Source organism: Malurus melanocephalus, unplaced genomic scaffold, assembly GCF_030028575.1.
Source record: "Malurus melanocephalus ecotype Western Australia unplaced genomic scaffold, MMel_1.1 scaffold_212, whole genome shotgun sequence".
NCBI classification, from domain to species: domain Eukaryota; kingdom Metazoa; phylum Chordata; class Aves; order Passeriformes; family Maluridae; genus Malurus; species Malurus melanocephalus.
The window spans coordinates 296,191-312,440 of NW_026623444.1; the positions used below are offsets into that span (position 1 = coordinate 296,191).

Here is a 16,250-nt window from a genome sequence, read left to right on the forward strand (position 1 = left end):
GTTTATCTGCATCTTCAAAGGAAAGTGTGAGGTTAACAATTCCCTGATCTTGGGAAGGAAGAAAAAGGTGAGTACTAACCTTACTGCAGTGTGGTTCTACTTCTATTTCTCTGTGGGGTAGGACATATTCACCAAATTTCTTCACTGACCTTCACTGACAGCACTTGCTTCTTTTTTTTTTTWWTTTTTWTTTWTTTTAGTTGTGATCTCTGCATTGCAACTTTTTGGCCCAAGGAGGAATCTGATCCACTTGATCATGGATGGTTTAATAGCAATGAATCTTTCACTGCTTTTGTGCTTGCAGAACAACTATTTGGTGTGCTATCAGACGTTCTTTTGCGTCCTTTACAGTCCTTTTTTCCATTCAGAATTGCAATAAATGCCACAAGGATTTCCTGCTGTGCTGTATAGCTTTGTAATGTGTTCTGAGGGGACTGGCAGCAGCAGKGTATTCTGGGCCTTTACTAGTCAGCAGAGGTTGATCCATTTTTTTTAAGCATTCCTGGTTTTTGTTTTGTTTTGTTTTGTTTTAACGTGACAAGACACCATTAGGGCAAAYAGTTCTGCACAATAACATAACTGGCATTTTTTACCCAAAGAAGGCTATAAATAGCATAACATTAGGAATCGAATCACTCTGTCTCTGGCAAAAGATGAGCTCTTATCCAGGTTGGGAATAAAGCCTCTTGGCAGCAAACTCTGTCAAGCACTGCCAAAATCCCTGCTTATTCTGGGTGGAAAGCTGCTCTTACCAAGGCCCTGATCGCATTGCTGCACTTCAGGCTCTAAGAGTATTTTCACTGTAACCCCCCCACTGCTCAGCAGCTGCCACTCACCAGTTAAAGCTCTCTTTAGGATGGAGCCTGGCATAAGGAAAGACTTTGGGAAGCTCAAATAATGATTTTAAAAAGTCTGTGATTAGGTGAGGTGTAGGTGTCCTTTTCAAACCTAGAATAGGAATGGACAGGAGAGGCAGAGATGCTGCTCTCAGCTTGATGAATTTCCTCTCTGGCTGCACCATCCCTGGGGTGCTGTTACATTATCAACCATCAAAAGCTTCTTTTTACACAGATTTTTATCCAAAAAAGTGAGGTTAGAAGTCTAACAAGTCAAGAKTGTCTTGCCACGGTGTGTGCTCATAAAGCCATAACACATTGCTATTCTGGGTTTCCAGAATCTTTAAAATATTTAGGGGAAAAAAAAACCCAACACCAAACAATTCTATTTCTTGTGACACTTCAGCTAAGTGCCAGACTCATGAAAAATCTTGTTTTCTGTTGCATCAAACAGTTTAGATTTGAAATTTGCRTGGATACACAGAAACTGAAAACAGATCAAAATGTTGAAATATCATGTGCTATGAACAGGTGGATACAATATGCAACATGCAAGTTCTAGAAGTTGGCTGTAGCAAATCTTCAAATATTGAGAGTGCAGTTTCAGAATTTCATTTTCCTTTTAGGTAATGTCAGTGATCCAACTGCCTAGTCAGAGCCAAATGAGAAATCAGAATGAAAATCATAAAACTGCTAGTCTTCAATTACATTTTCTTCAAGAAACTCTTTCCAACAKTTTCATTCTCCTAATGTCCTCCACTATTTTAAATCCTACACTCATATTACTTTTAGTGGGAAATGACTCAAAGGGGAGGAAAAGAAAAGTTTTCAAATTACTTTGTAGCTCTCTTTTTCTTGATGTGTGCAGTGAGGAAATGGTGCAGAATAAAGGAATTCCACCTAAAAGAGCCTGTTACATTAACCAGGGAAAAAAAGCTCAAATTTACCAATGGTCTCCATCGTGTCCCGCTCCTCAATCAGCAGCTGAGCTCTGGGAATGTCTATGTGCATCCTCAGTGTTTGCTGCTGCTTATTAAGTGTGTCTGATGTCCTGGTGTTCTTGCTGAAAACAGAGAGAAGTGAACACATTAACACCCAGCCTAAATGAAAAGATATTTGCAAACTTCCTCATTGTCAACCTGTCCAGCTCGAACAAAAACAATTTAGCCATAATCAGCAAAAAAACACTCATAAATCTGATTTTTCCCTCTTCAGAACAAGTGCATGGTGTTAATTTATTTCACGTAGCAAGGCATTAGGTGAATGCACAGTGTGGAGGGATGTGGTCTGTCCTCTATCAGCATGAATCGGAAAATTTCACGCCGTTKTCTACAAGTGTCATAATGAAATTAGTAAAAACACTCTGAAAGATGAACCTTTTCTTTAACTCCTGAGTCTGAGTAAAGTGGTACGCAGCTGATCAAACAGGTTGGTAGGAAAAATTATGTCTTGAGTGATTTCTAATTGTTTTTTTTATTATTTTCATTATTTTTAATTAGCTAAGTTCCAAATATCACTTCGACTGATAAATGAAAAAGCAAATTAATAACTAGGCATGCTATTAATAGATTGCATAAAATAAATAAAGGTTTTAGTCCCATTGATGTTCTGAGACAAAAATTGCAAATCTTGTTTACATTCGTGGATTATGTCTAATTGATTGATGCAATAATCTAAAAAAGCACATAAACCAATTATTCTATCATCATGCAAATTGAAACAATTTCATTTTGAAGTTTGTGTACCAGAAAATGACTYCTTAAATGAGCTGTCTACCAAAAGCAAATGAAAATGGATAGTAAAACTGAGTGCTACAGTCATTTCCAGCACAGAGCTTGCACCAAGAAACCTTCAGATTGCACTGAGAGCCCAGAAACACTTTGCCCTTTTAGATGTAATTACTCTTTGGATGAAATGAAATATTTGCAAATACTTCACGCAGGGAGGCTGAGGAGAGTTGAGACAAATCAGGCAGTAGYGTGATCCAAGTGCTCAGGCTTCAAAGAGCTGTAAGATCCGAGTGGAGGCTCATTTTCTGGTGTAAAACAGCTGCAGATCACTCGGTTTAATTCTGCACTGGCAGTGAATTATTGCTGTTAATGGAATCAGCAGARGGCTGCTAAAGCTCTGGGTGATAAGCTTGGCTCTTCCCCGAGCACAGCAGATTAATTCACGTGGGGATGAGCCCACATCTCCAAGAAATTGTTGTTAACTTCCTGCTGATTGCCTCCAGTTTGGAGGTTCTCCTGGAGTCCTTTTTAGGAGGAATTTTTTAGTCACATGGTCAGTGGTTCTGCTCCAAACCCAAGGGTGAGATGCACAAGGCACATGGGTGAACCTCTCTGGCTGATTCTCGCCTCCTGGCTTTCCCAGATCTTGTGATCCCCAGCATTAACAYCACCTATAAATCCCAAATTTAATGTCTCTGCCTTCCCATGGATGATTAGATGGTGCTGTTCCCACCACATACACACAGACAGCTGAAATGCATTCAAACAGGCCACAACTGGTTCCTCATTTAATCATCATGGAAGCAAAATGTCAGGAGAGGCACCAAAGGGCTTCCAGATTTTCTCCATATAGAAGAATTGGRGAATGGTAATCACAGGGTCTTACTAAGCACAGAAATGTTCAAAGAAATTTAGCATTGTCAAATGCAGATAAAATCCTCACTGGTGTTCTCCAATTCTCTGCATGAAATAGATGCCACTCTGCTGTTGGTTCCCACTCAAGCTGTTGAAATGTAATAAGAATCAAAGAATAATATTTTATCTGCATGCCAAATATGCTTGGATACAGGCCCTTGAAAAGATGGACTACTTTGGGCATATCCAAAAATGGACACCTGTCCAAATGGACACATGTCCAAAAATGCACCTGTTCCRGTCCCTCCCTGCCCTCTGAGTAAAGAATTTCTTCCTAATGTTTAATCTAAACCTGCCCTCTTTCAGTTTAAGGTAGGAGAGGGACTTTTTTATGTCCAATTTCAATAATCCAGTAATTATAGGATACACAGAGTCAGATACATATAAAATCTGTGCAGTACATCACTCAGTCTARTAAATGCACTCACTAGGAATGCAGGAGACAAAGGGATGGAGTCAGACTCCTTCTCAGAGAATGAAGATCCCAGAAACCCAGAGTTAGAGCCTCTTCAGCAGGATGAATGCTCTAAATTTCCATTATTACAAAGCACTCAGCCAGCACAGAAAGTATTGTTTAGACCACAGGGAACAGGAGGACAGTTTTCCCCAGATCTGCAGTTTTWCCGCTCGCCTGACAAGAGAGAATTCCCAATCCCAGTCTTGACTCTGGGGACAGTTTTAYGCAAAACACATGGAAGGCCTTTCAAGCCAGAGCTGGAACCCATTTCTATATTCAGGAATATTCCCTGCTCTGTTTGAGAGTCATTCCATTTGTGGGCTGTCTCTCCTCCTCCTTGCTGATCTAATTAATTCCCCTGCACACAGCACTACAGTGACATGGRGTGTCCAAACACAGCCCAGGCAACTGGCAGGAGCAAGAGGGTTGGTGCTGATTAGGATGCTGTCTCATTCTGGATCGGGGAATTTTGAATTCTTTCCCACAGACCACAGTAGCTCAGATTTAAAGTTATAAAAACCTAAAGTGCCAACAGCAATGAAGTGCCTCTAGGGCTTGGAAACGAGGCAAAGAGTTTTAAGGTTTCAGTTTTGAAGTTTGGTGAAGTATTTTCTAACCTAAATTCAGGCAAAACTATTTTAATGGTCTGGTGGATSAGGAGTCCAAAGATTAATTCTCTAAAGGGATAAAATGTATCTACCTTTATTTTTCTATATTTATAGACATAGCATTCCCAAACATAAGCATGTGCTTTTCTTTACTTGTCAGACCTTGTAAGGATCTGGGTATAAGAGAATTAATTCCCTCTGGTTCAAAGAATCTCTGAGTGTTAGGGACTGGGAGTCTGTCAGGAAACTGAGTCACAGAATCACAGAATCACAGAATCACAGAATCATGTCTTGGGTTGGAAAAAAAACGTAAAGATACTTTTGTTTCAAATCCCTTGAGCAGGGACACCTTCCAAAATCCCAGGTTGCTCCAAGCCTATGAAGCCTGGCCTTGAACATTTCCAGGAATGGGAAGTCCACAGCCTCTCTGGAAAATCTGTGCCAGTGTCTCACTGCCCTCTGAATGAAGAATTTATTCCTAAAATTTAATTTAACCTGCCCTATTTCAGTTTAAAACCATTGCCCCTGGTCCTGTCACTGCCCACATTAAAAATCCCTCTCCTTTTCCTAAACCCCTGTCAGATGCTGGAATGCCTCAATGAGATCTCCCCAAAGATTTCCCCATGCTGAAYAACCCCAGCYCTCTCAGTATTTTGCTGTATCCTTTTATTGTACTGAAGCATCTCCTTTTGCCACTATTTTRAACAGGTACTTGGGCACATGGGCCTTTGGGTCTGATTGAAAGAAGATTTTATGCACAGTCTGTGGATAAAAGGGCCTTTTCYAGAGGAAGCACATTGTACATGGCATTTTGAAAGAGCTCATAGTTCGCTGTAAAAACATAAGAAACTAAATCTTGTACATAATCAGAGTATTTGGGGATAACAGATTCTCCCCCATGTGTTCAAAATTTAAAAATTCAGTGAATTGCTAAACTGATTCACAGTGAACAGTTACAAAGAGGGTGGCTGGACTGATGCTTTCACCCCAGAAAAAAAAAACCCAAAGAACAAAAAACCAAAACATTAAAAATCTGTGATTATCCAGCAGCAGGGATTTTTATTTGTGAGTTTAAGGTATCAACAATGAGTTGTGCAGCTCCCATTAAACTGCTGACTTATCCTGCTCCACAGACATTTGACTTACACAGCCAAAGCTGGCGACTCTCAAGGCAAAGACTAAAGCTCCATTTTTAATCCTCTTTGCACATACTCATGAAAATCTCCTCAAAGGGAAAGATACACAAAGCTCTCTCCATGCCTCACACCTTCCAGCCAAGCAGAGAATCATCTTTTTTGCCCTCTCCCCAAATGCTCCCTTTCTTAATATATTTCTCACARCAGATTTTGGTAAAATCCAGAAGATAAAAAGGGCTTTATGACACGTGACTGTTGCTTTGGAGAGGGCTTTGTATCCTTTGGTCATYTGATTATTCACATCTTCAGGAACATCTGGTGATTGTGGGTAGCTTAGGTTTTGGTTACGGGTATTTCAAAGATTTGTCACAAATGAGAGTTCCAAGCTCTGCTGTGTCTGTAAATGTAAGTTTATATCTCCTACTCCCTCTGAAGCTCTGATTTAACAGTCATTTACCTTTGTTCAAACTTTTAGAGAAGAAATATAAAATATGCCTATTTAATAAAACCAAGTTTATCTGTTAATAACTGAGATGAAAGGATCTGGCTTGATGATCATGATTCAATGCTGGTGGCAGGAAAAGCAAAATGAAATGATGGCAGGTGAGTTACCTTGAAAAACAGCTCTGAACTAAAGACTGAGAASGGATCTGGCTGCTCYCTGAGTACATCAGGTAGGGAGGGCAAAAGTTCTTTTATTTGGTAACCATCAGCAGAGGGGAAAAKGGGTAAAATCTGGGCACTTCTGCTGGAAGTTTGGTGAAGTGTTCTAAGTGCCAGAGGAGGGAGAGTCTGCGAGGCCTTGCARAAGTGGTGAAAGGATTTGTGGAGCAGCCAGCATTAGGGCACAGTGTTACCAGCTTTGCAGAGGGGTTCTGAGTGATTGTCATGGCACTGCATTTCTCCATCCATTCAGTCAGTCCCGGCTAGGTTTCTTCAGGGAACAGACTTGCTGTGTGTGCTAATCTGTGCTGTCTTCTGGGCCACCAAAACCCACCAGGGCAAACTGCTGAAGCTGCTGAATCCACAATTCGCTGCCACGGGCAGGCAGGGAGGGGATGACCCGGCCTGCACGACCAGTCCTGTTAGCATCACTGGGCTCATTCAGACAGAGCTGCAGACTTGAYGGCACAGAGCTGAATTTACACCTAACCCATCTGTCACCATGCCTTTGCTGAGTGTATTTACACAATTGAAGTGAAGTTTATCACGGGTGAGGAAGTTTACAGCACGGTTCATGTGGTAAAATGTCTGTGACATTCTCAAATTTGTTGCTTGAATATAAAAAGTATTTTCTAGCAACCCAAAATTCATTTGAACTCAAAAATAATCCCTTGGCGAACCCGGTTTCGAATATATGCAGCGGTTCTAAAGTTCAGTATTTTCCCCAGACAAAACAATAAACATTGAAGATATGAAATTTCCATCTTTGAAAGAATTGTGGTGCCAGAATAGTTATTATRATGCAATTCAACAACTGAATTAGATTTCTGAATGCTGAGCTGATGGAACAGAAGTGAAAAATAATAAATGGATTTACCTGCTCTTTTATACCTTTGGGTATAAGCAGCTAACAATAGTGAATTACATAAACAGAGCTGCAAAGTTTAGAGATTCACAGACAGAAATTTATTGCCTTTAATCAGATGATCTCTGAAGAGCAATTACTTTGATAGATATTATGGAAAAGTTTTTCAGAGTAGGGAAAATGTCCAAACGGACCTACACAGCTTCTATGATTTAATCTATTAACACAAGTTATCAGATTTTTTATCATTGTATCCCCTCACACTGTCCACAAACTGCTTTGTTTCTCCCATGTCTGACCATCAATGCATCACAGTTCTTAACAGAAAAAAACCAATGGTATGTTTTAGAAAAAGGTATAGGAATGGAAAGTTTACTTATCCTTTTGTCCCTGCAATAATTTTGTAAATATGAAGCTATGGCTGACAGATATTTTCAATTAAAAAAAAAAAAAATCTGTTCTTACCTCATAAGCATTTCAGCCAAACTCTTTGCATCTAGAAGAGAATAGAAGAAATGTTATCAGAAATGAGAATCTATTTGATAGGTGCATTAATTAGGAAAAGATTTGTATCAGCTGTATTCAAGACCATGGTTGATTTTCAGAGCAGTGGCAAGATTAAAAGAGTGTCTCAAAGTCCCTGCTTTTGATGATTTGCATTTCTGCCCCAACAGCCCAATTCAGTTCCTTAGTAACACCAAAGAAAATTTGAAAAATACAAGTTACCATTGGCTTAATTAGAAAAAAACTATATGAAAATATTAGAAATAGGAACAATTTAACAAATAATGGGGATCTCAGTTCCTTAGCGCCATGGGTAGCAAATGGACAGGTGAGGTAAGAAGAAAAAGCAAGGAGATGTGAATTTTGATATCCATCTCTGGGCAGGAGGCAAAGCCAGCTTGGATGAGCAGTTGTCAAMCTGTCATTTCCAAAGCAAATGCAATTGCACGGAGATCTGAGCAAGGGAGGTCTCCAMGGAGTCAGTTTAGAATCACAGAATCACTGAGGCTGGAAAAGGCCTCSAAGAATCCAATTTTTTACTGATCTCTACCTTGTCACCACCACCACTTCCAGTTATTCCTTGGGCACCTCCAGGGATAGGATCTCCAAACTTTCCTGAGCAGCCCCTGCCAATGTTTGACCACCCTTTCCAGGAAGAAATTCCTGCTGATGTCCRACCTGAACCTCCCCYGGCACAAACTTGTTTGCTTTCACTCAAATACAAATATTTTCCCACTAACAATAATTCAAAACTACTGCTGAGTCTTCAGAGTATGGTCTACACACCAAACGGAGGATGGTTTATTACCATGTTAATCAGCCCTGCAAAATGAGACACTGCTGAAGGAAAAATCTCCCTCCTGYTCTTGTCACTGCTGCTATTATTAGCAGAAAATCCTTTGGGGCTATAATTATTTCAATGCTTATCAGTTCAGAAGATGCAGCTCAAATTTGGTTTTTCAGGTAGGCTTCTGTAAAATTTTATCAACACAACGCAATTTCTGCAGTATCATCTGGCAAAAACAGGCAGCTCTGCTTTGTTCTCCTGCAATCTGCTGTGAGACAAACTCACTTGAAATGCTGACTGCCGAGTCCTTAAGTTTATCACACAGCAACAAAGCAGCCTTTTGTGCAACCAAGTGAGGCAAATCTGAGAAGAAAACCATTCCAAGTTCTGGGTCTTCAAACTACTCTCTTGTAGGAAAGTTTACATTACTTCTKTTACCTGCTTCTTGTAAATCTACCAGCACTGTAAAAAGACGTTTACTGGATTTGCCTTTGTTTCCTTCATCCCACCTTCCTTATTCCTCAACCACCTCTTGATCTCCAACACCTACAACAATTTCCTTACTTGTGATCCTATTAAATATCCTGCCTTTAGAATTCCAAGGATGCAGGTGGAAAAAACCACTGTCTTAACACACCTCCCTAGCTTGTGCCATAATGATTTTTAAAAGCAATGGTCAGAGGGCTCTTTTTATTCATGAAAATACCTCAGTAAAACCCCCTTTATCCCTTTTCTATGCCCTGTTTCCCTGACACACTGCCTCTCTTAAGCTTTATTCCTCATCTACCACAGGAGAAGCTGGAATTCTGTATTTCCTCTAGGTCTGTTTGCTCCACTCCTTTATTTTTAAATATATTTCCTCTATCCCTCTCCAGCACAAAGCATGGTAGATTCCTGGGGGAGGGAAGGATGGTTCATCTGAGGTGTCTCATCTAAAGCAAACAGTGCTCCATTTAGGCACTCAGAATTCCAATTTTTCACTTGGAATGAGATTGCTTTTGCCATTAACACTTGTAAGTGGTACTACATAGTAGATGGCAATATCTTTGTCATCAGTCATAAACCAAAAGACCAACACTGCTGCTCCCAAATGAGTTTTGTTTTTTCTGACTTCTAAAAACCTAGGAATGGATGGAGTTGTGTTGAAGAATACAAAAGAGCTAAACCAACCCAACAAAATAATAATAATGACACTGGTTGCAAGTAATGTTTTTTTTTTTTCCCAGCAAATTTTATGATGTTTTTTGCTATTCTAGCAGCACYAGAATCATGAAGACACTGTGCACACATTCTCCCTCTGGCACACATAATCAGGGTGCCTTAATATGCAAATATTGTCTTCATTCAGCCAGCAGTTTTTGTGAAGCAGTTGCTGCCCCCCAAAGTGAAGTTTACAGCTACTTGTGCAAGGAATTCACATGTCAAAAAAAACTGAAGGGGAAAAATCAAACATTATTACAATGTACTTCAGTTCGCTTTTAGTATTTTTTAAATCAGGTTTAAATGGCAAACAACCACCCTCACGTGTTCTCAGGTGCTGCCSAGCATATAGATTATTTCCATGATGCATCTGGAAAAAAATCACACCATTTCATGTACGTGGCATATATGTGCTCATTAACATCTGTTAATTCTTGGTCAAAGAGATACACAGGAGATTGTGCATCTTCAGTCAGAAATAACAGGAAGCATCAGCAAGATCATGTCATGTGCCAAAAGCTGRACGAGGAAGAACTGAAAGGAAAAGCTCTGTCAGCTGAGTTTAGATTTGCCAATTATCCAAGCAGATTGTTCAAATGGTGAGCAGCATTGCTGGAGTTGGTGATGGGCACAAGGCTGGTGTGGGACAGGACCAAAATAAAGGTGTAAGAAGATACGGGCTCTTTTGTGTTCAAAGCAAAACCCAGAAGCCTAAATATAGCAGAATATCACAGAATCATAGAAGGGTTTTGGATGGAAGGAACTTTAAAGCTCATGCAGTGCCACCCCTGCCATGGCAGGGACACCTCCCACTGTCCCAGGCTGCTCCCAGCCCCAATGTCCAGCCTGGCCTTGGGCACTCAAAGGGATCCAGGGGCAGCCACAGCTTCTCTGGGCACCCTGTGCCAGGGCCTGCCCACCCTCCCAGGGAACAATTCCTGCCCAATATCCCATCTGGCCCTGCCCTCTGGCACTGGGAAGCCATTCCCTGGCTCCTGTCCCTGCAGCCCTTGCAAATTGTCTCTCTCCATGGTTCCTGTGGGCTCCTTCAGGCCCTGCAAGGCCACAATGAGCTCAGCCCAAAGCTTCTCCTGTCCAGGCTGAACAATCCCAGCTCTCCCAGCCTTTCCTCCCAGCACAGCTGCTCCATCCCTCTGACCATCCTGCTGCCTSCTCTGGGCTCTCTCCAGCAGCTCCATGTCCTTCCTGTGCTGGGGACCCCACTATGACAACAGTGTGTCCAAATCATTAGCTTCAGGAGAAACATTATTGTCACAAACCTACGACCAGAGATTTTATTGTGCATTTCCTCCATTATCCTTTTGATCAGCAAACTGAGAAGAATTCCTAAAATGGCAGTATCCTATCACCTCCCAGCTTTCAGGTGGTGAAAACAGGGTTTGGGGAGGGGACAAAGATGACAGAGGGAAGGGGATGATCTTTCTCCAGCCAAGCATCACTTCAGTGAAAAAGCCACAGCCATCACTTTTCTTTGCTGGGGCAGCCACTTTGAAATTTCTTAATGCATTTGGGTTTGCCCCCTGGGAAATCAGGGACAGTGATAGAGTTTTAAATTGCACCTTGCCACTCCTGAACTATCACACCGTGCTAATCCTTTCTGCTTGTGTTAAGGTGAATTGGATTTAAAAACAAAGGCAAAACTATTACAGGAGCAGCAGAGCTGGGTTAATGGTCATGRGAAGGAGCATTAAGCCATCAGGCTTCTCTTTGAGAATATCTGCTGACCTCCTGAATGGCTGCATGAACTCCAGCAGCCAATTGACCTTTTCTWGTGACCTGGCTGGTGGAACAACTAAACGGGGCAGAAATGGGGATTTTGCTGAAAACTCTGTTTTCTTTACAAAGGAGGAAGGAAAAGGCTTCCCTGTCCCTGCATGCCAGACATGGAATTAAAAGGATCAAGAATGGAGAGGGTGCTCTTCTTATGCCAGCAGAAATGCAAACACAAACCCAGTGTCAATCAGAAGGGGTAGAATGTCTGCATGCAGAGCACGCTGCAAATAAACCTGCAATTCCCACTCCTCTTTGTCAAACAAGCTCAAAAACCCCCACATCTGCAGCCACAGAAGCAAGAGTTACAGCTGCAGCTTGAATAAATCCTTTTTGGAGGTCCTGCAACTTGCTTAAATCCTTTTAGAAAGTCCCACCGTGGAGATTATTCTTTCTGATGTAGACTAGAGGAAAGTTGGTAGAGGAATCATGATTTAGGAAAAATTAATATTATGCCTCAAAGAAACCCCACCAGGTCATGCAGACCTAGTGATAATGTGATATTTCAATTTCAAAAATTATCTGAAAGTTAATCACATCAATTACTAGAGCAAAACTTTTTTTTTAGTTAGGCGATCAGAAAAACTTGCACACATTTGTTTTAGAAAAATCAGCAAGGAGTTCTCTGGAACAGCAATACTTAACGTCAGGAATTTTTAAGACCATGAAGCAACTGCTAGAAGAGCAGAAAATGTCTAAGAGTCTTCAAAAAGAATGAGCAAAGAAAAATTCTTAATTACTGAAGTCCTATCAATCAGATCTCGGCAATGAACAAAATAATAAAAAAAAAAATGGATGAAGCTTAATGAAATGAATTAAAAGGATAATTGAGGCCAGTGAATACAGACTTGTGGTCAAGCAGCCATGTCAAACAAAGTGGATTTTTTAAATGAGATTAAAATTTGCTGAGAATTGATGACATTGGAAAAACCTCTCACTGTGATATGGTTAAGCAACATTAAAATATTACATTTATATATCTCTAGAGCAAAGTTTTGGTACATCAAAGTATTTTAGGAGAAAGTAGCATGATGCAAAAATTAACACAACAGCCATTTCACATGGATTTCAACATGTTCAGACTCCAATTTTAAGCAGAGAATCATTGATTATTATTTTTTGTCATCATGCACTGTGGGACACATATCAGTGGTTTGGAGCAAATGAAATAACATCTGGTAAAAGTTTGAAAATGACACAAGAATTTGGTAGGTGAAATATAAAGAAAATGCCAGATCATCAAGAAAATCAGGTCATCTATCAGGAACACAAACCAGGGCTGCCCAATGGGGAATGATTTTCCATTGCATTGCAATCAGAGAACTGGCAAATGATCTCAATGGATAAAATGTTAAGCATGTAAATATGGGAAAACTACAGAGGAAAATTAAAATATATTAATCTGTTTCATTTGGCAATTAAAACATTAAGAAATGACTTGGTTACCACCATGTGGAAAGGATATCCTCAGAGACTGAAAATGATACAGAAAAGAACTTCTGTCCCTGTACAGAAGCAAAACAGGACCAGATGGAACGTGGAGCTGTAGCTTGACAAATTCTGATAAGTGAGACACAACTTTTACAGAAATGGTAGTTAAATACTCAGTACTTTTATCAAAASTACTGATAAAATCTTTCCCACTGCCTATATTTAAGTGAATCTCTGACATTTTTTCTAAATTCCGCTCTTCTGAGAGGAAATAATTCTGAGAAATCTCATGTTATGCAAAAGCCATCCTGGCCAGTGATGATCAGCCCTCCTTGAGGGACTGTAACTCAAGAATCTATGAATACTTGTAAATTAACCATGAAAAAATAATGTGCACAGACATCAATTTCTAGAGCCAAAGGGCTCAAAATGTCCTGCTCATTACTGCATGGAATTCTACAGGATTTCTAAGAAGATAACACTTTCTTTTTCTTTCCCACATTTTTAAATTAAAAAAAAAAAAAAAAAAAAAGATAACACTTTCTTTTTCTTTCCCACATTTTTAAATTAAAAAAAAAAAAACAAACCCAAAACTGCACAGAGGTAAACAGCTTATAAGATTTTGAAGAAAATACGAGCTAAAGCATCCAGATGCCCTGATTTGCAGGGCTGTRTACAAAACCATAAGGTTGGTTGTCCTCTTTAATATATGAATTCACCCATACCCTTTGTCTTTTTCTAAAACAAAACCCTCCAAAATATTGTTACAAAGGACAAAATTAGACCCGAAAGAGAGATGATTAGGAAGGTCAGAAAGAACATACAGGACTGGATCTGGTTTAAATAGATACCATGGTCATATTTTGGTTAAAATACAAATAACAAAAACATTTGGTGGCTCCTGGAAATGATTTGGCYTATTTTTGTGGGTGATCAATTGTTTTACTATTAATTCAGGTTTGGATTTGAAAGTTTTTTTTTTTCCCAAATACCTTCAGGGAAGGTTCTGCTGTAGTGTGTCAGTGCAAAAGCTACAGGACAGCAGTAGCAGAACGCAAGAGTCAAAAACTTGGCTGTGGCTCAGCCAGGGTGTTTTACTGGAAGGTTGATAAAGCTGAATGAATTCACAGATCTAAATCTTATTCACATAACAAACAACTGAATTTGAATAAGGATTAGAGGAAAAGACAGATCAGTGACAATGAAAGGTCAGTGAACAATAAAGTGTTGTGTAAGTCTATTAAAGAAAACCATGAGAAAAAATGTGGTAACAAATCTCAGAATATCTGCTTGTGTTTTGTAACCCACTAACATGTGGCTACTTTCTTTTCATAACTCAGGAATCATGGTTTACATCTGCTGGAGAACTGAAATTCCCTCCTTTTCAGAAGATCTGATTGCATCCTTCAAAAAATATCTGGTTTTATGTCATGAAGATCATTCACAAGGGAAACAAACAGCAATAAAAGGGAAACAAACAAAAGAGAAATATTTTCCTTTTCCCCCATACAAAATAATAACAATGAATGTATTAATAACTTTTTTTTGAAACTTACGACAAAATGAAAACGAAGGAATTTCTACAGAAAACACACACACCTTGTGTTCTGTATTGCAGGAAAATGATTCCAACTGGGGATTGAACAGTTTGGTCACAAGCAGCCCCACTCCTGTTTCCATATTCAGGTAAAGCTAAATTTCATAGACACCTTCTTACCTCGAAGCCTCTTCAGCCTCTGCTCTCTCCTCCTCCTCCTCACGATSAGCAGCATCACAAAGAGCAGCAGGACCCCGACCAAGATACAGGAGATGGTCACCAGCATCTTTAGCCCTTCGTTGGTGGCCAGCCCTTCCTCACTTTGCACAACTGACTTGATGAGAGGAGGGATTGTACCTGGAAWCAGGGTCATGACATTAGAGGCCTATTAACAAAAGATTGAGTTCTCAGGAAATGAGGCATTTGATTGCTTCAGCTGCAGGCAGAACATTCACAAGGATTTTTCTTTTGGGGATGGATGTACATTTGTGTGTCTCACAGCCATGAACACAGAACCAAGCACAGGATAATGAGGAGCTGACTGCAGAGACTCAGGGATCATCAGAAATCCAGAATTCCATTCATTGATTAAGGAAAACYATGCTGGTTATGCAGTCCAATACTATGATTCATTTGGAGTCTTATTAAATTATTAAAAAATAAATTATTAAATGCAAGAGACCTCGGAATTCCTCCCAATGTGTGTTATTCCTTATTATGGGAGAACAGCGCTGCTGTGACATTTCTGCTGGGCTTTTCTWTGCGTTTGACAAAGCCCATTTCGTGCCACATACATCAGATTAATCCCTTGCACAGAAACATTCTGCTATCAATCCTGAGGGTGCAGCAGTGATAGTGATCTGAAATTCAGACAGCCAACCTGATACTAATCTGCTAAARACTGTCTGACATTATACTCATCAGTAAAACAGCAGAGTAATGCTGGATGGAAACAATCAAATTTTGAGAGGGAAATGAGGAAATGAATCTACCAACTACTGGCAGGCAGCTCACTTTCTCATTCTGGGACATATTTGCATTTTGAATATACCTGGCTTCCTGGTGATATATAATACTTGAACTTTTCAATTCTTTCCTTCTTTACCTCTAAGGGACGTGAGAAGAATGCAGCACCTTTTGTGGAAGRCTGTTTAGTCATGGAAGGCTTCTCACTCATTTCCTGATTACTATTAAACTGCTGAATGCAACCACAAATGAGGCTGTAAAATGCAGATTTGCTTGAAATGCGTAGAAACACGTAAGTATTGTGAACTGTGATGACTTCGGRTGGAAGCTATTAAATTTTAACCAGCGACAGAAACATAAAAGTGGCTACTTACTTGCTAAAAGGAAAGGAGGGTGAGAGAGAAAAACAGGCACATCCTTTTTTACATTTTAATTGCTGCATTAAGTGATATAGTTATATCTCATTATGTGCCMTACAGTACCAGAATAAAAAAATGAGATCTGCTGCAGTACAGTGTGAATGCCATAACCACAGTAAAAATGTAGAATCCTAAGTCCTGTTTTTTTTTTTTYTTTTTCTTTTATTTTTTTTCCAGAAGAGCTATTTGAGCTGCATATAAAGAGAAGAGCAGCTCCCTAAAGGAACAAAGAAAAAAAGAAAAGCTACAACCATCCAAACCTAAATCAGGTACTTTGGAAAATTTGTTTTCTTACAATTGCATTTGGAATATTTTTCTAATGTTCCCTTGCAGTTTTTCCCCATAATTTTCTTTTTTTCCCTAATTTTCCATTTCTTGAACACACAGCAGGATATTTTCATCTTG

At 39.8% G+C, this 16,250-nt stretch overlaps 1 protein-coding gene across 1 annotated transcript in view; it reads right to left on the bottom strand.

Annotated features, from left to right (window-relative positions):
- DSCAM (DS cell adhesion molecule) overlaps nucleotides 1–16,250 on the bottom strand; it is a 368,029-nt gene that overhangs the window by 27,806 nt on the left and 323,973 nt on the right. The window contains exons 27-29 of the mRNA XM_057373994.1: nucleotides 14,641–14,817; nucleotides 7,676–7,706; nucleotides 1,784–1,899 (exon numbers count right to left, since the gene is read on the bottom strand). Of these exons, the coding sequence (XP_057229977.1) occupies nucleotides 1,784–1,899; nucleotides 7,676–7,706; nucleotides 14,641–14,817 (324 nt within the window). The remainder of the gene's footprint in view (nucleotides 1–1,783; nucleotides 1,900–7,675; nucleotides 7,707–14,640; nucleotides 14,818–16,250) is intronic.